This window comes from Lactuca saligna, chromosome 4 (genome assembly GCF_052625555.1).
Source record: "Lactuca saligna cultivar CGN05327 chromosome 4, ASM5262555v1, whole genome shotgun sequence".
NCBI classification, from domain to species: domain Eukaryota; kingdom Viridiplantae; phylum Streptophyta; class Magnoliopsida; order Asterales; family Asteraceae; genus Lactuca; species Lactuca saligna.
In genome coordinates, this window is record NC_136420.1 from 156285606 (window position 1) to 156310087 (window position 24482).

The following is a 24482-nucleotide window of genomic DNA, read 5'->3' on the forward strand; positions in this document are numbered from 1 at the left end:
ATCAACTCCCACTATTGAAACATTTCCATATTCCTATATAACCATAAATATTAACGAAGAATCACCTCAATCTAAAAAATGTCACTATGTGTTGGGTTTTGTATACTACAACATCCTATGGTGCACATATAACTCTAAAAGCTTTGGATCTATTTTTTTTCTAATTATACATGCATATAGTTTCCAAAGCTTTAAGCCTACAACTAGCATACAAATAACATATGTATAATAAAACAAGTTTTAGACATACCTCTTGATGTTGTTGATGTTTCTAGGAAGACTTTGGCCTTTAAGAACTTAGTGCCCAAAGTGTTGCATCTCAAATGGAATCACAACACATCTAGGACAAAGGATGACATTTTGAGAGAGAATTCCATGCACCAAAATCGTCCATCTTTCTCTAAGAATAGAAGCACTTGAAATTGATCATGAAGTAACATCTTTATATGAAGGCTTCCAAAGGTCATGGGTATAACCCAAATCCATACCCATGGGTTTATGATCCATGGTTCATGTTGCCCAACTCTTTATGTATCCATACATAAACTTAGTCCAATATGGATCATATGCTCAACATATATAAATATAACCAATTACAATAATTAGTCCCCCATAGATTTAATTAGTCTCTTTTGATCACTAAATTAATTCCAAAATAATTCTTGATCAATACTAATTAAATCATATGATTTCACATTAATATATTAGAACTTATAATATATTAATAAATCATATATAACCTCTTCTCAAAAGTCCATCATAACCAATTGTCTTGATGATATGCAACACAAATGGGCCATGCTACTTTCAGGTCGAGAACATACCAATAATAGTTATAGGCTTATACATCTAATCCAACAGTCTACCACTTGTATAAGTCTAAAACTATTATTGCAAATACAACTCCAAAATACCGACTAGAAATTGTAGCTCTTAAAATCCGTTGTTGAACTATGACCTAGTTAAAGACGTGTCTATTAAATTAGGGATCATATATTCCTCCATTCTAGATATCATATGGAATGAGACATGGATTATAACCATTCTCTCTGTCCATCTATTGTTTCCAAATTTCCGATTTATGACGACCGACGAATTGAACAAATCAAATCAGTCCAGGTCTGACCGAGCACTTGGGGTTGTCATCACTAAATCATCGAGGGGACCACAAATATCGCTATTATCCACATGGGGTAAAAGGAACGGATAAACTTCGACCCAAATTCTTGCTTGTACTTACTCATAAAATTACACACAATGATATATTTTATAATATCCAAGTTACTGATGTGTTTACATATGTCAATGTGCAACCGATGCGCAACTACAACTCACACATCTCCGTTTGAAGAATATAAGATATTATTGTCTCATGATAAAATCCATGAAGTGATTCATATAAGCGTGGGTTGGATCCAGTACTCGAATCTTATTCCAGAAGTAATCGTGAACACTGCAACCACTTTATCCTAGACAAACTAGACACCCATTTATGACAGTCTTGCCTCAACACCTACTTCCAAAGTATGATCGACTGTGGATGATTTGAATAACATAGTTATCCAGGAAGTCAAAACATGCAAAGTGAAACACAAGAATAATCGAATCCAATATGGTCTCGGAACTTATGAATATAAATAAAACACCTTTTATTTAATCACCATATTGATGACACATTATTCATTATATATTGTTTTGATTTATCAACCAAATACTTGAATTTAAACAATAGCTGTGCCATGCTATAAGAATGTACACTATGTTTTTTATGGTCCTGACTTTGTGAAATAGATTAATTGAGAACATTCAATGATGCTCATTTCATAATTCCAAATCCTTATTGCAAGTGTAAGAATTCCAAATTCCTGTCACTGCTAGAAAGTGTTAGGTTCTAAACTATCACGCAATGATTCTTTTGTAATGTCTAAGTACCAAAAGTCATAGAGACTTGAAAATTGATATTACAAAATATTCCTTTTGGAAATCCTTACAATACAATTCCATAGAATTGAAGTCTCGAATTCAAAGTACATTCCTTGACACATCCTTCTTGCGCAAAAGTTTCTAACTTTTTCATTTATTCTTCAACTCCCAATATGGAAACATTCCATATTCCCATTTTGACTATCACTTCTAAACTAGAGTTGTCTCTCTTCATAATATATCAATATGGTCCATCCATTTTTATACTACCAACTATCCTTAAGTGACCAATCCTTAGATTATCCTTAACAGTTGTTTAACTATGTTAGTCAAATTTGGTTCTATTCTTTTTTTCTTCTTAATGTCCTAGGCATTTGAAAAATTTAGAACACGATAATATTATAGCATATGCAATCGATCCAATACCTGAAGCATATGGGATACGATTCATGATGTCTAACATAAAGACTTGATACTTAATCATTATGTTGCTATAATATTCCAATTTGCCATGTTCACAAATTTTAGATTATGAAGAGGGCTGCTGTAATCATAACCAAAATTTTGAGAATGCAATTAACCTTTCCATATATAGAATTTCCTTATGTTGAACCATTCCAACGTAACATTAATATATATATATATATATATATATATATATATATATATATATGACTAAAATTGATTAAAATCTCAATCTAAGCTTTTAGATTTGAAATGATGTATGAATTCCTCTCCCTTAATTATAACAAAACAGCTTTTCAAACCGTGCATCTTTGCAAATTGAAACCTTTTGTTTTCTATAATTAACATTGCTAAATTACAACACTTTCCATAATAATTATACTCTCACTTGCATTATAATTATTACCTTACTAGCATAACACTTATGGTCCCACTAACTTTGACATGTACCCAAAAATTAGCTAGACTTCTAGAAATCAATACTTATTGACTTTCTTACCAAAGTTCAGATTTCTGATAGGAGATGCTTCGATAAGACTTAATTTAGGATTCTCAAAATCATACACCTTTCCTTAGATAGTTCACATGTGTTTTTGAACAATTTTAGAATTTACAACCATAAATCTATAATGTTTAGGCCATTTTCCATATCTCACAATTCAAATTATGAAAAGGGATGTCATAATCATAATTGAATTTTAAAATGCAAATATTACAATTCTATCTCCTTAAAACCTACTTAGTGAAAGTGTTTCCTCACCATCATTTTCATGAATCATAGAGAAACATTATGACACTTAGATTTTATGGTGTATATGTTCCTATCCATGTGAATTTGTCATAACCATAATCGCAAGACACGATAAGTGACAAGTCCAAACTCATATGGACTCAATTTTTTTAATCTTAATTTCTTGCCATGTGGAAGGACATGGGCTTACCATTGCTTTCAAGTAGTTATGTAAACAACTGAGAACTCATAGAACTCATACGCATAGTCAAATTTACAGGAAAGGGCATAGAAACAAGAATATGTCAACACGTTAGGTTACAAACCTCAAGTCATATGCTAGTGATTCACTTTTTCATGGAAAATTAATTGACTAACCAATACTCAAGAGTTAGTGTGGATTCTAATCAAGACAAACACTTCACAAAATTGGCCTTAGTTGGTCTTCGTTTTATACAAAACATCACAACTTACCAATTTCAAATGTACAAGAGTAGAAAACTTTTACTCTGCATTTGATAAGTGTTTTAAACATTTCTTAAGATTATGTCACTCAAGGTTACAATCTTGGAGTATTACTCTAATATTTGTTTGGGAACGGAGTATGACTTATCTTCTTGATTTAATCTATTTCAACAATTCACGATTCCTCTTCATAGCCATACGAACGCACTAAGATGTCATTAGAGGATCAATTGTGATATGTGTTTTTTCCATAAACATTAAGATGATCACAAAACACGATACTAAAGCACTCTCCCATGTTTTCAGATTGGAGAAAGTTTTATATTTCTTCCTAATTTGATTCTTCTCATTCGTTCTGCCATACATTGAACCCTTTCCAATGTTTCATAATTATACTTATACTTGTAAGCATAACCATGTTTACTAAATATTAGTAAATCATGACGAATAGCCTTATCGTTCTTTTTGGCGGACCTAATCAGTGCACAACCAAGTTTACCCAATCTCCTAGTCCTTTACTTGACTCACATATACATGTGAACAAGGAATTAGTCTTAATTTCCCAAATATGAAAATTCTCATTCATCATACAATATAAGTTGCATGATTCCAAGTTTCTATCCAAATGAAACTTGGGTGATGAGAATCTTTCCTTATTTGGCAAATTATGACACTACCAAAACGAAAGAATCAAATCCATTTTCCAATATTGCTATCAATGGAATCATATAAAAAATAATTTTCACAAACTCCATTGTAAGGATACTTAAAACAAATAAAAACTTTTCTTTATAAAATTACGGAAAGACTTTTGCATACAATGCAATGAAAACTATGTTGTTATCTATTTCTAAGCAATTTATCCTAACTCTTAAACAGCAGCTCAAAATTCTAATCTTCGAATCATGCGATCGAAATCCATCTTCATGATAAGATTCAACATACTCTTCTTCTAAGCTTCCTCTCCTTTTTTTGATTCTACAAAACATCAAAATTCGACCTAGTTACATCATGTAATAAGAATCTCCAAATAGGAACTTAATAGAGTTAGATAGTGGACTTACCTGAAGTAGAGTCAACCTTTTTGACTTTACCATCCTTATGATCTTTCAGGTAAATAGGGAAGCTTCACAACGAATGCCCTTCTTTTGGAAATAGAAACGTATGGACTCTTTAGGAATAGTACACAGGACTATCTCGGACTTCGCATTTCTCTTTACCATTCGGTCAACCGGGTTGACTATGGCCGATCCCTTTCCATCAGGAAGAGAAGACTTTTCTGGACTTCCAGTGTTTCCATTGTCAATGTCCATGTAATTTTGGGAAGTAGATCTTCCATTCAATTTTCCTTTCCAGTGCTTCAAATCATTTTTGATTCAGCAGCATCAAACAAATAGGTAAGATCATTAAGGGTCATGTCATGGTCTGTCACATAGTAGTCCTTAATGAACTCACTATATGACTCAGGTAGCGATTGAAGAACCCAATCAATATCCAACTTCCTTAAGACTTTCACACCAAGCTCTCCCGGCCTGTCAATATGTGACTTCATCTCCAAGATGTGAGAGCACATAGACATTGCCAATAGGGCTTGAGTGACCTTGAACTTTTCAAGTCATTGAAGTTGTGGGTTAGCGAGAATAATTGAAGGAGGTGGAGGAAGATAAATATGATTTCCAACCCCATTAATGTACGACAAAGGGATTGATCTTTCACCTTGATCGCCATATGGGATATCATCTTCATAAGAAAAGCTTTTTCCATAAGGATAAGTAGGACCATAGTTGTCAGAACTAGACATCTATGAGGGAGAAATTCAAGTTAGTTGAATTATGTCCTTAATATAACATCCAAATGAAATATTAAGGCTAGGACCCAACACAAAATTTTACAAAATTGGAAGAGGGATGCCGTAATCCAAACCGGAAAATATTTGAAGGTAGGTAAATGACGATTTACGAATTTCCACCACGAAAAACGAGAAAGGATTTTTGGTTTTAAGTGAATTGAAACTCCTAGATCCTTTAAGATTCATTGAACAAATCAATGGCATGCTTAAATCTTAATTGTGCCCTTCAAGTTGGTAACTGGGATGCTGAGGATCACAAAAAAGGAGTGAATAATCATGCAAATTAGCTTGGTACACTTAATGTTACAACCACCTAATCAATGTGCTAGTTAACCACATACGCTCCATTGATCTATGATTAACATCAAGCTACCCTTTTCCACACATTATCAGTCCATATTAGTGTTCTGGTTAACCACACACGCTCCACTAATGGCTTAACAAGGTGCAAAGTGCAATTTCATGGGTTAGCATCATATTCACATTTTCCTAAGTAACTAACATTTGGGAATTTATAAGTTTTTAGTTACTTCATATTTATCATTATACTTTTAATGAAGGGAGAATTAGAGCCCTATCCTACCCGTTCGGCTAACGACCCTCCACCAGTCAAGGAAGCGGTGGTTGAGAGTGGACACCCATTAAACTGCAATTTTATAGGCAGTAACCTTATACCTCCGTTATAGACCGACTTCGTGAATGAGGACTACTAACGATAAGACTCACTTTACTCTTATATATATATATATATATATATATATATATATATATATATATATATATATATATATATATATATATATATATATATACCATACCTATAATATTATAATAGTATTAGGGTTGAATTTTAAACTTTTAAAATTATAGGGTTTGATTTGGAATTAAAGTATACATGGGGGTAACTTTACAAATTCCAAAACTTGAGGACAAGTTTAGAACAATTCAAAAACTTTTGGATTCCATAACTTATGAGTATAATATGGTTTTTATGGAAGACTTTTCAACATCTATAATTTGAGTATAAGTTATGTAAGACATAAAACTAGTTTATTATGACATTAAAAACAAGACCTTTCATTATTTCATGACCTATGTATCTTAATGAACCTTTAAAGTAAAACTATTCATTTTCCATAACATGAGGACAAGTTATGGAGTTCATAAAAACCGTTAAGATAAATTATTCCAATTAACACAATAATCAAATAATTTTTCTATGATCAAGATCAAACTTATAAATAAAGATAATTCACATCAACAATTTTCAAGAAATTAGCTAATCACATACACTCATACAAATCTTGAAACTTTGACAATTATCCTTTATTTGGATGAAGATAATCATTACCATAACATCAAAATCAAATTTTATGAACAAAAACATTTTATGGTAATGATCCTCATCCAAAAGAGGCCAAAAACCTCAAAAATCTACACTCAGGACTGCCAACTCGTCGAGTTCCTTGATGTAGTTGGCGAGTCCAAGATTATCTTCAAGCAACTCGTCGAGTCACTTAGTGGACTCGGCGAGTCCTGCAGTCAGAGTGCAGAAAATTCGATTTTTTTGTCTCGAAAACCAATAATAACATCAAATATAATAGAAAACAACCCATGACTCTGATTCCACTATTGGGTTTTGTATACTACAACATCCTATGGTGCACATACAACATTAAAATCTTTGGATCTATGTTTTCTCTAATTATATATGCATATAGTTTCTAAAGCTTTAAGCCAACAACTAGCATACAAATAACATATGTATAATAAAATAAGTTTTAGACATACCTCTTGATGTTGTTGATGTTGCTAGGAAGACTTTGGCCTTTAAGAACTTAGTGCCCCAAGTGTTTCACCTCAAATGGAATCACAACACATCTAGGACAAATGATGACATTTTCAGAGAGAATTCCATGCACCAAAATCGTCCATCTTTCTCTAAGAATAGAAGCACACGAAATTGATCATGAAGTAACATATTTATATGTTGAATTCAAAAGGTCATGGGTATAACCTAAATCCATACCCATGGGTTTATGATCCATGGTTCATATGGCCCAACTATTTATGTATCCATACATAAACTTAGTCTAATATGGATCATAAGCCCAACACATAAATATATCCAATTACCATAATTAGTCCCCATAGATTTAATTAGTCTCTTTTAATCACTAAATTAATTTCAAACTAATTCTTGATCAATACTAATTAAACCATATGATTTCATATTAATATATTTGAACTTATAATATATTAATAAATCATATATAGCCTCTTCTCAAAAGTCCATCCTAACAAAGTCTCTTGATGATATGCAACCCAAATTGACCATGCTACTCTCAGGTCGAGAACAGACCAATAATAGTTATGGGCTTAGACATCTAATCCAACACTATGGTCCTCCCAAACAATACCATACTTCGAACTGTCCACAAGAAACCAATTCTTTTGGCATAACCTTAGAATGTTCTTTACAGTTGTGTAACAACTTTAGTCACACAAAGCTCTAGTCCTTTTCCCTTTCAATGCCCAAGGCATTTGGAAAAACCAGAACAAGTGAATATTATAGCATATGTAACCGATCCTATATCTGAAGCATATGGGACTCGATTCATAATGTCTTACATAAAGACCTGATATCTAATTAGTTTCTTGCTATAATATTTCCATATATCGAATTTCCTATGTTGAGCCATTTCAACATGATATTCATATATGTACAAGACTAAGTTCTTTTACACCATTTGATCTAAACTTTTAAATTTGAAACGAAGTATGAGTGCCCTTTCCCTTAAGTCTATCATTGAGAAATAATTCCCAACCTTTGCAATTTGCAAATTGAAAACTTTGTTTCCAACAAATAGTATTTCCAACTTGCAACACTTAGTAAAAAAATTATGCTCCCATTAGCATAAAAATTATGCTCCCAATAGTTTTGACATGTATCCAAAAATCAACTAGACTTCTAGAAATCAATACTCTTGACTTTCTTACTAAAGTGCAGATTTCTGATACGTGATGCTTTGATAAGTCTCTAACTAGACTTCTCAAGTTTATACACCTTTCATTAGATAACATATGTGTGTGTGTGTTCAAACCCTCTCAGAACTTATAACCATATGTCCTGAAAAGTCAAACAATTCCTTGCCACCTCTCATAATTCGAACTATAAAAAGGGATGTTCTAATCATACTGCGAATTTGAGAATGTAATTAACACAACCACTAACCATAATGATATTTATCAGATCTTTAAAATCTACTAGCGAAAGTATTTCCTCATAATTATTTTCATAAAGTATAGCAAAACCTCTTACCACCTAGATTTTATGGTGTACTTGTTCCTATCCATGTGAGTCTTTCATTTCCAACCTACTATCATAAGACATGGTTTATGACAAAACCAAATTCAAATTTAGCTTTCATGGACTGAAATTTGCTTATTCTTAATTTCTTGCCATCTGGTAGCACAAGGGACTACCAATGCTTCCATGTTTTTTAGCAGTTCTCCCATATTGACCAATATACTCTCACTGACCAACATGCTCTACCTTTTGTATTCAAATGAGAACCATAGAAATCGTTAGCATTGCTAACCCAACTGGAAGGTGCAAAAAAACAAGAATGTGTTGACTTAATACGATATGTTATCAACTTTAGGTCGTGTGCTAGTGATAACTAACATATTTATTCTTGATTGACTTCGACAGGTTTATTCTTGATTGACTCCTGAAATTCTTCAAGATCATTAAGACTCTCACAAAATTCTTGACATATAAGTTTCTCTATCAAGGAATATTCCTTGACGAGCTAAGAAAAAATATTCAAAAGTTAGTGTCGATTCCTGATAAGAAGACACTTCATAGAATTGGTCATATTTTATCATTTGTTTTAACCAAAACATCATAAATACCAATTCCAAATGTGCTAGAGTAGGAAAACATTATTACGCCACATTTCATGAGATGTTATAAACCTACTTAGTATCAAATAAGTTTCAATATACGATTCGAAGTAACTAGAGCATGGCTCTAAAATTTGATTAGAAAAGAAGTATGACTCATCTCTTGATTGAACGATTTCAACAATATCTAATTCCTATTCTTAGTTAAATAATTTCACTAAGATGTTCTTCGACGATCAATTGATACATAGTTCCACAATCATTAAGATGATCACAAAACACGATACTAAAGTACTTTCCTTTCAGATTAGAGAAACCTTTTTATATTCCTTCCTAAAAGATTCTTCATATTCATTTTTCTAGTCTTTGAAACTTTTCAAAGTATCAGAATTATGATTAATCTTATAAACACAACCACACTTACTGAAATATCAGTAACTTATGATGAATAGAGTTATAATCCTTTGTGGTGGATCTGAATAGTCCATATCAATGGACTAGATTCATTAGTCCTTCACTTTGACTGACATAAAACATGTGATCAATGAATTAGTCATAATCTTCCAAAGATCAAAATTCTCATACATCACACAAATCGAATTGTTGACTCCAAGTTTCTATCCAATTTTGGACTTGGGTGATAAGAATTCATTTTCACTTAGTCAATTATGACATTTACCATAAGCGAAATAATAAGAATCAAATTCACAATTAATATTTATAATAATAGAAATGTAACCAACACTTACATAGAAGCGATTGCAAGGAAATATAAAGTAATCCAACTATATAAACCAAAATTTCACTTTTATTGGTAATAAATGAAAATTTGGAACTTATCCTTACAATGCATAAATGAAAATAATGTTTCTAGACATTTACTAAGCAATCTATTAAATTATCATAACTCCTAAGTAGTAGCTTCCAAATTCTGATCATCAAGCCATGCGTCCGAAATCAATATCTCACGATAAGATTCAACTAACTCTTCTTAAGCTTCCTTCTATCTCTTAGATCCTATAATATCATCAAAATATGATCATCAATCATGTATTAAGATTCAATGAATAGGAAATTATTTAAATAATGGAGTTAGATAATGGATGTACCTGAAATAGAGTCACACCACCTGACTTTAACATCTCTACGATCTTTCAGGTAATTTGGGCAGCTTCGCAACCAATGTCCATTCAATTTGCAATATAAACATATAGACTCTTTGGAAATAACGTATGGAACTATCTTAGAACTATCCTTTTTCTTTACCATACAATCAAACGGTTTGACCTTGGCTGATCCATTTCCATTAGGGTCACGTCATGGGAACTATCTTAGAACTATCCTTTTCTGGACCACCATTGTTAATGTCCATGGGAACTTTGGAATTTGATCCTACAAACACTTTTGCTTCACTTGTGCTCTTAAGAATTTATTTTTTACTAACAATCAACATATGTGTCAGATCAATTAGGGTCACGTCATGGTCGCTTATATAAAAGATCCCAATGACCTAACTATATGACTCGGGAAGTGAAAGGAGAACCCAGACAATGGCTTGCTCCCTTTACAAAATGACACCCAACCTTTCCAATTTTTCAATCTATGGTTTCATTTTCAGAACATGCGTACACACGGAATTTCCATCTTGATGTTTACATGCCAATAACGCTTGAGTAGTTTCGTATCTTTCGGCTTGAAGGAATCATGATGTAGGGAGAGTTACTGGAGGAGGAGGAGGAAGAGTTCGAGAAGTATATTATCCATTTCCACCATTTCTTGAAGAAGGGAACACACTTTCACCTTGATCAGAATGTAGAAGATCATCTTCAGAAGGAAGAGGAAAACCACATCACAAAGAACGAGGAAGACCATTATTGTCTTGACTTGACATCTATAATGGAGAAAAGAGAATTCAAGTTAGTTCATTTTTAATCCTTAATTATTAACCCATAAATTTAAAATAAGGCTAGGATCCACATTTTCTATTCGAATTTTGAAGAGGGGTGTCGTAATCAAATTCAAATGTATTTTAGGTAGGTAAGGCTTTTACCAGTTTCAATCTTAGGAAACTCCTAGATCTTTCGAGATTCATTGAATCCAATCAATGACATGTTTAATCTCGATTATGTTCTCACTTTTACAACTGGGATGCCAAGGATCACAAACGAGATGTGAATAACCATGCAAATTAGCTTGGTACTCTATGTCATTTGTCATCCCGTTTTAATGTGCCGGTTAACCACACGTGCTCCATTAATCAATGATAATTTTTGAGACACCCGTTACAACTCTTTATTTGTCCCCCGTTAGTGTGCCGGTTAACCACACACGCTCCTCTAACGACTTATAAAGTGTAATGCGTAATTTCATAGATTAGCATACAAGTTTATATTTTCCTAAGGTAACTAAGAGTGGGATTAAGAAAATAATTTAGTAACTTTATATCATTATACTTTTAATGCGGTTATATCCTATCAAATCCATTTGGCTAACGACCCTCAACCATACAAGAGAGTGGTGGGTAAGAGTGTATACCCAATGACAGTCATTTTGTCGGCCGCTTACTTAAACCCCTCTTACAGTATGACTTTGTGAATGAGGCGTACTAGCGATTTGACCGACTATTCTTATACATATAATATATATTTAACTTTTAATTATATATACATGGTATAAGGTGTATTTAAAATATTTTAAAATAGCAAGGGTTTAATCTTTTAATAAATTAAACTTTTAATTTAATTAAATTTAAACCATTTTATGGGTTTATTAATTATCTTTTAATTAATTACTTAATTAAATTACTAATAAGATCTATAAAGATGTATTTTAAACTTTTCAAAATACTAGGGCTTATATTTTAAATCTCAAAATGTAAGAAATTAATTTTAATTTAAAATTAAACCAATCACGAATTCAAGATAAGGATATCCAATTACTTAGAAAATTATTTTGTTTTACTTATTTAAAGCATTATTTAAGGTAATTATCCTAATCAATTCATGAGATAAGCAAAAAATCTGATTTAATAGATCTGATCGTCCTCCACATTGTGGTAAACAATTACAACGTCATGGTCGAACGAATTCGTAGGTCACCACGTCGTGGAGGCGGAACAGAATGATGATTCTTTTTTTCATCTCCTTGTTCAAGTTCAACTATTGTAACAATTCAATAGAAAACAAACCCTATGCTCTTATACCAGTGATGGGAATTATGCAAAACATAAATAAAACCTATGTGTGCATGCAACCCTATTTCTCGATCTATGTTTTCCCTAATTGACCATACAACTTTGAAAAAAAAAATAAGAAACCCTAGGATACCTAGGCTATTTTTGATATTATACTAACTAGGCTTAGGAGAAACGTACCTTGATTGTTAATGTAGAGAATAACAAAGAAACCTTCTTGTTGATCTCTTGGAAGCAAGCGCCACAAGTGTCCTGCCTCTAACGGTTCACACCTAAACCCTAGCAACCAAGGAGCTTGAAGAGAAAGTGAGTGAAACATTCACAATTCATCTTAGGAATGAAGGCTTGGATGAAATTCAACCATAAGGGGGTTTATATAGGTGAGAGGAAGGTATTGGATAAGGCAGTTATCTCCAAGATAACCCTAATCCATTTTCTTCCTCACTAAGGCATCCATGGCACCCTTAAATCCCAATGAACCCCTAGAAGGGATTCTAGAATTCTTCCTATCTAAGGGAGGTTCTAGAATTCCTCAATGCTCAACTATTTAACATTGTCACCTTTAGTCCTCTTACTTTTAATTAATTAATACCAATTAATTTCTGATTAATTATTAATTAAATAGTACTATTAATTAAATAATAGTATTTCCAATTAATATATTATTCTCATAATATATTAAAAAATTATTTATTTTGATTTCAATTTAATTTATTAACCAAGTAATAAATTAATGAACCAGTATCTCTATATAAAAGATATCATATTCAATTGCTAGGTTTGAGGGCAACCCAAAAGGACCATGCTACTATCAATTTAAGTATATACCAATTATTGTTATGCGCTTAGACACCTAATCCAACACTTGATTTTTTAGGTATTCTCTTTTGACCCTTGGATTGTGATTTGTTTGCAAAATTGGTCCTAATGGCATTTTCATAATTATTGGCCATGCATGAGTACGCTGGGCGTACATTGCTAGGGTGCGAAACCTTATTTTTAGGGTTTAGATCTATTGAACCATATTTTGGCCTCACACTCCTTCCTCACTTCGAAACATAATGGCATTTTCTTAATTCGAGCCTCATTCCTCACTTCGAAACCCTAAAGTGTGTAAGTTGCCTTATGAAGCTTGAAGAGCCTTTTGGTGTCATTTCGGAGCTTTTGGAGAAGAAGGAAGAACCTTAAGGTTTTGATGTTTCACTCAAGGCCTTAGATCCATCATCTACATTCCTTTGTACACCTTTTGGAGGTATAAATCTCAAACCTTGATGAGCATTTCTTTTAGATCTAGTTTTAGCTTAAAGATGGTTCCTTTTTGTCCCAAATCTTGACCTTTGTGAGAATGGAATGCTTAGAGATATTTGAGTTGACCTTTCAAATTTTTAGGGGTGTGTTAAGTCATAAAAATGGAATCTTGGACATTGGTTCTCCTCGCATGCATGATCTAGGTTGTCTTAATGGGTCAAGAACCTAGGATTTTTGTTATTAAGGTCTTTATAGCCATGCAAAACCATGAAATTGGAAATTTTATGGTTAAGATCACATTTTAGGGTATGTATATGGATTTTGGATGAAGGTGCTTAAGGATTAAGCATTTAATGGGTTAAGATGGTTGGCAACCTACATACGCTGGGTGTACCAAAGGTTATTTTGCGTGTATGTGGTGGACCCTTGTTTTTGGTCAAACGCATAATACGCCTCGCATATCAATTGAGTACACTTAACGTACTCACCAAGTTGACTCGGTTGAGTTTGAATTTGACCAGGTGTTTGAACTAGGGTTATTTTGGGTATTTTGAGATGTAGTATTAGTTTGGGTCACTATTGTCCGTGAAGGTAACCAAGTAGAGTTGATTTCAGGAGCAACATACTATTCAGCTTCCATCTGGTTGTGAGGTGAGTTTTCCTCAATATGTCTATGGGTCGAAGGCACCAATGCCAACCCAATACTTTCTTATGTAGAATGTTAGTTGTCTCTGTGATAATCGCATGAAGGACAGGATATGGCCTCTAGTAATTGTATGAAAGTCCAAGATCTGGCCCCTGACAATTGTATGAAAGACCAAGATCTGGCCCCTGATGCTTGTATGTAAGACATGGATTTGGCCCTCAACATTGTAAGGAAAGACCATGATTTGGCCCATGGTATCGCATGTCCTTAATCCTTTCAAACTCTAGTATCTTCATGTTGTTGAACTCCCGGTACCATATCGAATCACCCCCTATGGTCTCGCAGCAACAATAGTTGTAGTGGCTGCGGTAGCAACAACAACGCTCATCAAAAGTCTCAATTAGCAAGGTCCTAATAGACACAAACATCTCTAGTATGACCTCTCCTATTTCCGTGATCATATTGGCAGTATCGATCCTACGGATCTCATCATCACTAGCACCCGGCCTCTAAGGGTCGTTAGAGCCTGAACCTTGGGTAACCACCATACTGCTACACACATGAAAACGATTAGAATCAGGATATAGCGCATACACGAACACTTACATATTCCTTCATGTTTTGTAGTGCCCTAAGATTCCTCCTTGAGTCTCATATGGATCCGGTACTTTCAGTAGTATGGGCTCAATACTACCTTCCATACCAATCCGTATTTGTCTCAAGTCATCCTACTAAGACCCTAAGTCACAAGGAATCTATTCCTCAAGGGTATTTATGTTCCCACCATAAAGGTTCCTTATAACCACTACTAAGCACCAATGCACTCGTCCTGGACTACTCCCCAAACACCACTTTGCCTCGCAAAGATCTTCGTTATCCTTGCCATTTGCTTCGTGTATGCCAATCGTACATAATGTAGGACTCACTAGACAATCGAATAAATGGTTCTACCTCAAGTCCACAACCAAACAAGGAATAGGAAAAAGGCTAAATCAGGCATTCTCAGCCTAATAAATCCTAACTATGTACAATTATGCAACATACACCAAGAAAACAGTAACAATAGGTTCAATATTATAAAAGCAACCTCCTAGGCTAAAGGCATCACAAATCAGGAAGCTTTATTACGCACTTCCTTAGGGATCCTTAGCCTATCAACTAGTATTCGGTTCTATCTACTCATGAGATAACAACTTGCTACATCACATAAAACAATTAGAAATATTTTGGGAAATTACCGCTCATGTTCTAGCTGATTGTACACACTGCTTCATTCGATGTTCCTTCTTTGACATTCTTTTTTTCTTTTTGAAAGGTTTTTATGAAAATCCACATATCCTTAGTTTGAGTTTGGAATCCCACAAGTGTTCATCCAAATCCCGCAAACCAAGGCTCTGATACCAATTTGTAACATCCAAATTTTCAAACCAAAATTTTCATTTTTCATTAACTAAAAAAACATTGTTCATAAAAACACATCTCAAGAAAATCACAAGTATCCAATAGAAATCATCATAATAATATCAGAGTGTCCCAAAATATCCGGAATCAAAAACTATAGGTGAATGTGTACAATTAAGCCTTTGCCTTCCCGTGTCACAACTAGAAATTCTCAGACCCAAAAACCAGGCCAAAGGAGCCCGGTATATGTAAAGATTGTAACTATACTGTTATTATGTTATGGTTATGTAATTTTTGATAATTATGCTACCCTAAACCCTCATGAGCAATGAAATCAAATGTGATATTTGATTTACGTTAAAATATTTATCACACAAACTATAAAACCAACACTTTAGAATTAATATACTTTATGATCATGAACACTTCCCTAGGAAGCATTTTGGCCATGAACTACCTTAAAACACCAAACCTTGACCGTGAACCACTAGCCTAGGCCGTAAACAGCATTTGAGGAAGGAAACTTTGACCATGAACACCATCCTAGGCCACCTTTAGGCCGTAAACCCCATTAGGGGCCACCATTTGGACGTAAACCCTTTGGTGGACCTCCCTTGGAGCGTAAACCCTTGTCTAAACCCATTGTGATCGTGGACCCATTTCTAATTCAATGTCTTTACGGTGAGTGAGCTGTAATTGGCTAATTCCCAATGCAAATCCCAGTAACTTATGAATTAACCTCTAGTAATAGATATTACCCATTAGTAATCAAAGCAAACATCCCATCCAATTCTCATTCCCATAAGAAGGAGCGTAAACCCCATTTTCCATTTTACAAACTCATTTCTATTCACTGAGAACTCCGTAAACACTCTCAAGAATTCAACCAAGAAATCCAGGAGCCATTTCTTCACAATCTCTTCTAAGTTCTTGTAAGTTAATTCACGTCTAGTAATGTTTCACACATTTAGTTGTTGAAATTCTTCTACTCACACATAAATTTATGTGTTAACAACCTTAGGCTAGCAAAAATCCTCAAGAGGTTCATCCAACACTTCAAGTGTTCTAGGCTCCAAATATTCACCTCACCTCTTCAACCACACCTTTCCTTTACCCAATGTGAGCTTCATACCCCTATTTTTGAGTTTTTCCTTGTATTGGGGGAGAATGCAAGTCATAGTCTTGTTTAAATCTTCATATATTTGCTTGTTTTGGATGTATGTTATGTTATATGTGCTTATGGTTATGAAACTTCATATGAATAGTCAAGAACTCGAGATTTTCAGCAAGTCTCAAGAGCTTGAACTATAGTTCACATATTGTGGGTTAAAAAACAAAAACTATAATCTATATGAAATATGATTCATAAGATTTTATGTCAATAACCACAAGAAATTGCTTCAAGAACTATTGAGCAAAGTTGTTACGCATAATATATTTATGATGTTAAATAATAAATATATTATTATTCTTGGACATTTTCCGCCATATATATATATATATATATATATATATATATATATATATATATATATATATATATATATATATATATAAAGGCCATTTTGAAATTTGGGAGAACATTTAGTTATTAATGAATATTTCAATTAAAATGGCCAAAAAATGGAACTATCGATAAATAAGGGTCGTTTTGAACATTTTCGTAAATAAGAGTCTAAAATGAGCATTTTAGAAGAAATGGGGCATTTTCAACAATTCTCGTATCTTCAGATCACTCATGACACTTCTTGTCAAAGGTGGGCCTTATTTGATAATTTATAAAAAGAAGGGCCACTTTTGCCAACATTGATAATATTGAGTCATTTTTTATAAATATGATCCAAAATGGAATATTTTCAATAAACGAAACGAAACGAAACACCTAATCAATGAGCACAACTAAGGTTATGAAACGAAATAAAATATCTAGTCAACAAGTACAACTATTGTTATTTATTAAATAAATAACGGAATTCAACTAATTACGTAAATACCAATTACTATTCTAGTCAGACGCATCTTCACTATACATATATGCTAGTGTACGCTTAAAATCCTGTAAGAGTTATAAATAGAGTCTCCTAGAGGGAGAGCGGGAATTTGTATATAAATCTATAACGGGTTGACACCCCGCACCTTCGTTGTTCGGTATAGCTAGACCGGCCAGTCTAGGGTGACAAATATCTTAAACAAAACCGACGCCTGAAGAACGTCTAGACATGCACTCCGTTATATTAGTATGGAACGACTCACTTAGAATATAACAATATTATTTAGAAATTTGCGCAAGTTACACCTTTTGTTATAATCAATTAGCATATGGACACCTCAAACGAAATTTTACTACACAAGTCTTAAAGTTTTTAAGGCTACTATTTTGTACATCAGAAAATATAGGATTTTCTGGAGAAAATGATTTTATACGATTTCGAAAATGATAAACTAAAACACACATGAAACTACACTTCATCGGAAACAAGACTTACAACTATTTTTACAAGAAAATATTGAATTTTCTGGGTTTCTAAACTTTCTCTAATTTTTATACAAAAATGCTTATGAACTCACCAACATATTTTATGTTGACACTTTTCAAACGACTTGTATTCTCAGGAAATTAGTAAGCAAGTACATGGATCACGGATTTTGGGATATTTTGCTGTAATTTGGAATTTACTTACTATTGTCTCTTTTGTGTAATTTTGAGAACAAATACATGATTTAAAACAATGTAAGTATGTTATCTTAATGTATGATGTTTTGATTTGCTATGTTTCAATTATATTCAATTGTTATTATACTACACAATCACGTCACTCGCCTCCGGACGTTTCCGTCGTTCTCGTTCAGGGGTGTGACATCCCGCGATCATTAGAAGTACCTAAAACACACATAATCAAAAACTGTACGCACAAATCTTAGCGAGTTCCCCAAAATACCATATACAACACAACACAAAAGTTATCAGCAACCTTGGAGACTACCTGCAGTCTCAGTGGACAAATAACACGCCCTGTAGGTTATCGGCAACCCTGGAGACTAATACACACACAATAACACATATCACAGTAACAACACATAAGACCCATCTGGTCAGCACGTATATACTACTACACATGCAAGTACAGTGAGTAGACTCACCTCGCACCGAAGACTAATAAAACTCACACCCAAACTGCTGGAACTAGACTCCACGTATTAATCACACGAAATAACTATAATTAGCAATTAAGATAATTATCCAAACTCAACTAGTCCCAAGCCAAGTCTAACCCATAATTTGGGCTAAAGACCATTTTTCCCCTTCCAAGACCAAAACCCTCACAAATTGACCAAAAGTCACTCTCGGATAAAAAGTCAAAGGTCAACAAATTTGACCTTACATGCAGCGTACCAAGGCTCTATGCTTGGCGTAGAGCACAAAACCTAAAAATGAGCTCCCAGTTGGCTACACTGGGCATAGCCAGATTTATGCTTGGCATACTCAGCCTAAATTCAAGTCTTAGCTTTTAAGCTCTTAATCATTAAGAGACTTAACCCCAACCTCAGATGTGACCATAAAAGGCATTCAAATCCATAAAGTCTCTAACTTTATGCCTTTGCAAGGATAAAGAGAGCTCAATCCCAAAACCCTAACTTCTAACATCACCAAAAGCTCCATAACTCATGCATGGATGAAAGCAAAGAACCAAGCTTGCATTTTTAAGACACCATGCACTCAAAAACGTCTAAAGGACAACTCAAATGGTCTGTCGTAATCCATACTCACAAAAACCAACAAGAAACCATCAATTTTATGTTTGGCTTCTATTTTTTCATTTTTTTTTGTTTTTAGTTTTCCGGTTTTGCTCACCTCTAGCACTGGTGTGGCATGATGACAGAGTGACACAAAAACATATTTGAGTTAATCCAATAAAACTTAATTTGGATTTCATGTAAAATCTAAAATTCAGCAACATAAAATACTTTGCTTAGTTTGATGTTCTTTGAGATCAATTTAGTTTATTTGACTATGTACTTCATACCCCCAAGCTCATATTAAAGTTACGAATTTAAGTAAATTTGTATTTAATCTAATTTTTAATTAATATAATACAATGAATAATCAATATATTATCCATTAATATTTACCTATAATTAAGGGATATTCCATAGTTATCGTTCAAGGAAATATTGAATTGAAGATACAATTTCCACGGACGATTTCCAGTATAGAATTTGGGATTTTGCATTCAATCGACTTTTGTATATTGTTCATCATTTACGGTTGAAGATAACAACGCAATATACCATTCGTGATTCAAATCAATATCGATGTCGGACTGTTTTGATTACAGTAGCGATGATACAGAAGATGATGATGATCAATATGACGAAGAAGCAATCAACTGTAATGAATATGATGACGACGATTTCTATAATTCGGATGATCAATACAGTAGAAGAAATCAATTATCTGATTATGCGAGTGAAGGTAAAAAATGAAAACAATATCAACATCTTGTAAATACAGATCCTGTATTACAATAATTATTGAATTTTTGTATATGATGAATAAGACCGGAGTACATATTTGTATACGATTAGTCATGTACATTGAATGTATTAATTATGTAATGCTGGTGTATATCACAGATCGTTTTACAGGAGTCCCTCGTTGTACATTTTTTCTTAAGTTTAATACAACGTTGATTAAGCTTGATAATCATTGGTGATTATGCGTTAATACGATTAAAATGAGTAAACACTTCAACTTTGATTACTGTTTCACAGACGTTGTATAGGAGTCCCTCATTGGTGATTTTTTTCTTAAGTTTAATACAATGTTGATTAAGTTTGATAATCATTGGTGATTATACATTAATACGATTAAAATGAGTAAACACTTCAACTTTGGTTACTGTTTCACAGACGTTGATTATGATTATAAAATTCTGTAGTTTATGTATACGTAATTGATAGAAATTTATATCATGTCTTGCATGTCGCATTATTGTTTTTTGTTGTTTTAAAAAACGGGTACGAATCGAACTGATTCTGAAGAGGAATCATTCAATAGTAATGTTGTTGACTCGCCTGGTGGGAAAACCATGTTGTGGAAACCTATTGTTCCTAAAGATTTTATGTCAGATGTAGATGCTATATATCAATCATTAGAGGAGGCGGTTGAAATGTATAAATTATATGCAGATAAAGTAGGTTTTGGTGTAAGGTTAAATACAGTAACGAGGTTCGGTGACAAAACCATTAAAAAAAGGTATGTAGTGTGCAACAAAATGGGTAAAATACCTAACAGATAAACTGACACTTTGGATCCTGAGGGAAGTGGAAGGAATAAACGAAACTCAAACTTCAAAATCACGGACTGCAAGGCATTGATAAAGTTTGAAAGGTTACATATGCAAACTAATGCTTGTAAAATATATGAGTGTGAAGAGAATCACAACCACCCCCTAGAGACTAAAGAAGAAAGACAATATTCCAAATGTGCACGACGACTTAGTCATAAAGACAAGGAGTTTATAGTGCGTTCATCAACATCTAACATTGGTGCAACAAAGGCACATAAGTTACAAGATAGTTTGCAAGGAGGTTATGAAAACGTTGTCCCTGACGCAATTGATTATAAAAATTTCAGAAGGAAGATGGGAAACATTATATGTGACAAGGATGCACAACTGGTTGTTGACAAAATGAACATGAGGAAAGATGAGTTACATAACTACACATTTGAGTATAAATGTGTTGATAGTGTCTTAAATGCAATGTTTTGGGCGGATGAAACCGATAATTTATATTACAAGGAGTTTGGAGATGTGATATCATTTGATGCTACATTCCGAACAAATAAGTATGCTCTTATACTTATTATACATTTTTTTTATTTAAATATGAATATTGATGTATATTGAGTTTATAATCAATGTTGAATTTGTTTTTAATTACCTTTTTAATACAAGTATGGAATGATTTTTGTGCCTTTTACAACCATTGATAACCACAAACGTTCAATAAACATTGGAGTAGGTTTGTTAAGCAACGAATCAATAGAATCTTATCGTTGGTTGCTCGAAGCTTTTTTGAAAGCACATGTAAAACACCCTAAATTAGTGTTAACAGACCAAGATCCATCAATTCTACAGGCTGTTGAAGCAATATTTCGTACTTCTAATCATCGTTTATGTATATGGCACATTATGAAAAAAAATACAAGCCAAGGCGTGTATATTTTGGTTTAAGTTAACACACAACATGTTTTATTCAGCAATGATTTGCACAGTTTGCATATTATTAATAACGATTAGCATACATATTGTTTATTCATAGTTAATCTTATAAATTTATATTCTTTTTTTAGGTTTCAGCCGATTTTTTGAAAAACACTGATTTTCAAAAGCGTTTTACGAAGCTTGTTTGGAATGTCCACATCGAGCCTAAAGTGTTTGAATCAAGGTGGAAACTGCTTATGAGAAAATTCAAACTACAAGACAAAAGATGGTTCAAAGACATGTACAGGGATCGAAAACTTTGGATTCCAGGCTATTTTAAAGACATGCCACTACATGGTCTAATGAAAACTACTTCAAGGACTGAAAGCGTGAACTCATTTTTTAATAAATACTCTAACTATGGTAATTTGCTTATCTATTTCATGATGAATTACGACACCGCAATTGGAAAGCAACGAAATGCTCAACAGAAACTAGAACATGATACAAAAAATGCAAAGCATGAAATGACGCTTCCAAGTGGCTTACTAGAACATGCAGCTGCGGTTTACACTAAAAAAAATTTCTATGAGGTCAAAAAGGAAATATTTAAAGCAGCCTAGTACTGTTCTATCGACAATGTTGAAAAGATTGATGGGTGGCAAGTTGTTATGATTACACAAACAGATAAGAGCAAACAGTTGAAGATAAAATGCAAGGTTATATTCATCGTTTAAACGCTTTTCATTAGTCATCATACAAGTATATTATATCATTATTTTTAAATTACATATATATTTTTCAATATTATGCAATAACCACCAACTAATATGTTAATTCAATCAGTTACTAACATACATTATTTTTATTATACAATGTAGGTTGAACTAAAGTTGCCTGAAAAAGAAGTTAAATGTTCGTGCAATCACTTCATACATACTGGCATTTTGTGTCGTCATATTTTTGTTGTATTGAGAAACAACCAAGTTGAAGAGATTCCAGAGCAGTATATTCTAAGAAGATGGAGAAGGGATGTAATTTCCAGCCATTTGCTTGCCATGAAATATGTTGCCATGGAAACAGAAGATGACACCTTTAAACTTCTAACAAAGGCATACATCAATATTGCATACTGCTTGGATCATTTCAAAAGAAGCAATAAGAAATTTTTGGAATTTGTTGAAAAAACACGTACGTTGAAGCAGGCACCAATGGAGTTTGGTAGTTCAAACCAAACATCACCAGATAACGATGAAGAAGAAATTATTCGGATGCTTGGAATACGCAGCATTCCTGATGAAATAAATATCCATCCACCTGCATCTATACGTACCAAAGGTAGTGGAACTAAGAAAAGAATGGTTAGTGCTATTGAGAAAGCCGTTGCAGCTGCAAAGAAAAAAACCAGAATGTGCACAGGCTACAATCAATATGTTAACCATAATTGGAGGACTTGCAAAGTAAGACTTGCACGAGAGTCAAAAGTAGATTAAAATTACCCATTCGTTTTCCCAGTAGATTTTACTTTTCTATTAGATTTATGAATAAGACTATGTTTCTATGATTTAGTATGTTATGTTATCTTAAAACACTTTCATTATTTTTAATGTTTTGTTTTATTCAACGATGAATAATAGCAATGCCAAATTTGGTAATCCTAACAGATTAATGATATTATCTGGCATTTAAACCTCTTTTATTTGATTAAAAAAATTTGCACTTAGAATAGATATACTTTTCCTTTCTTGAAATTATAAAACCATCAATCATTATATACTATAGTCATATACAATTCAAGCAGTATTCATAGTTTATTGTATGTTGTTAGTAGTATATCTTAATAACAAATGTTTGTACGATTAACTTTTAAAACACCTATACATCATATATTGATTTACGTTTGCTTTTGGGTAAATTTTATTCATAAGTTTAACCATGGTCGACTTTAAACCCTTAATTATAGTCAATAATGAATAACATCATAAATACATTAATTATTTTCAACATATTGATGATATGAAAATTGTTAAATACTCATCTGTTAAGTTAAAACAATTTTCATTTAAAGTATAATATGTTAGGAATAATTCAAGTATTTATGCTATTATTCAATATTTGAATAACATACTTTAAGATATAAACCCAACAACAATCATTATATAATATAGATATATTCACTTTAATTATTAAAAATTCTGATTGTATGGTCATAGTAACATAGCATATTAACAAATGTTTGTTAGTAAGAATCATTCCTGAATATACACTAAAACTATACCATCAATGTTAATCATCATTTTTTAACATAACTTAATTTTTCAAATGTTAATGTAAAATTATAGCTACTAAAATATCACTAATCCATTAGAAAATTAGCAAACCAAAAGTAACTATTGTACGTTCAGCAACCCAAGCTAATATCCTTAGCATACAAAACCATTGTT

General features: G+C 32.9%; 1 protein-coding gene across 1 annotated transcript; it reads left to right on the forward strand.

The window, feature by feature from the left end:
* Positions 1-20143: 20143 nt before the first annotated feature.
* LOC145040281 (uncharacterized) lies at positions 20144-23531 on the forward strand. The gene is made up of 5 exons (XM_078988229.1): positions 20144-20303; positions 20960-21086; positions 21468-21645; positions 22188-22631; positions 22920-23531. The coding sequence occupies exons 1-5, from the start codon at positions 20144-20146 to the stop codon at positions 23529-23531; spliced, it is 1521 nt and encodes a 506-aa protein (XP_078844355.1).
* The last annotated feature ends 951 nt before the right edge of the window (positions 23532-24482 follow it).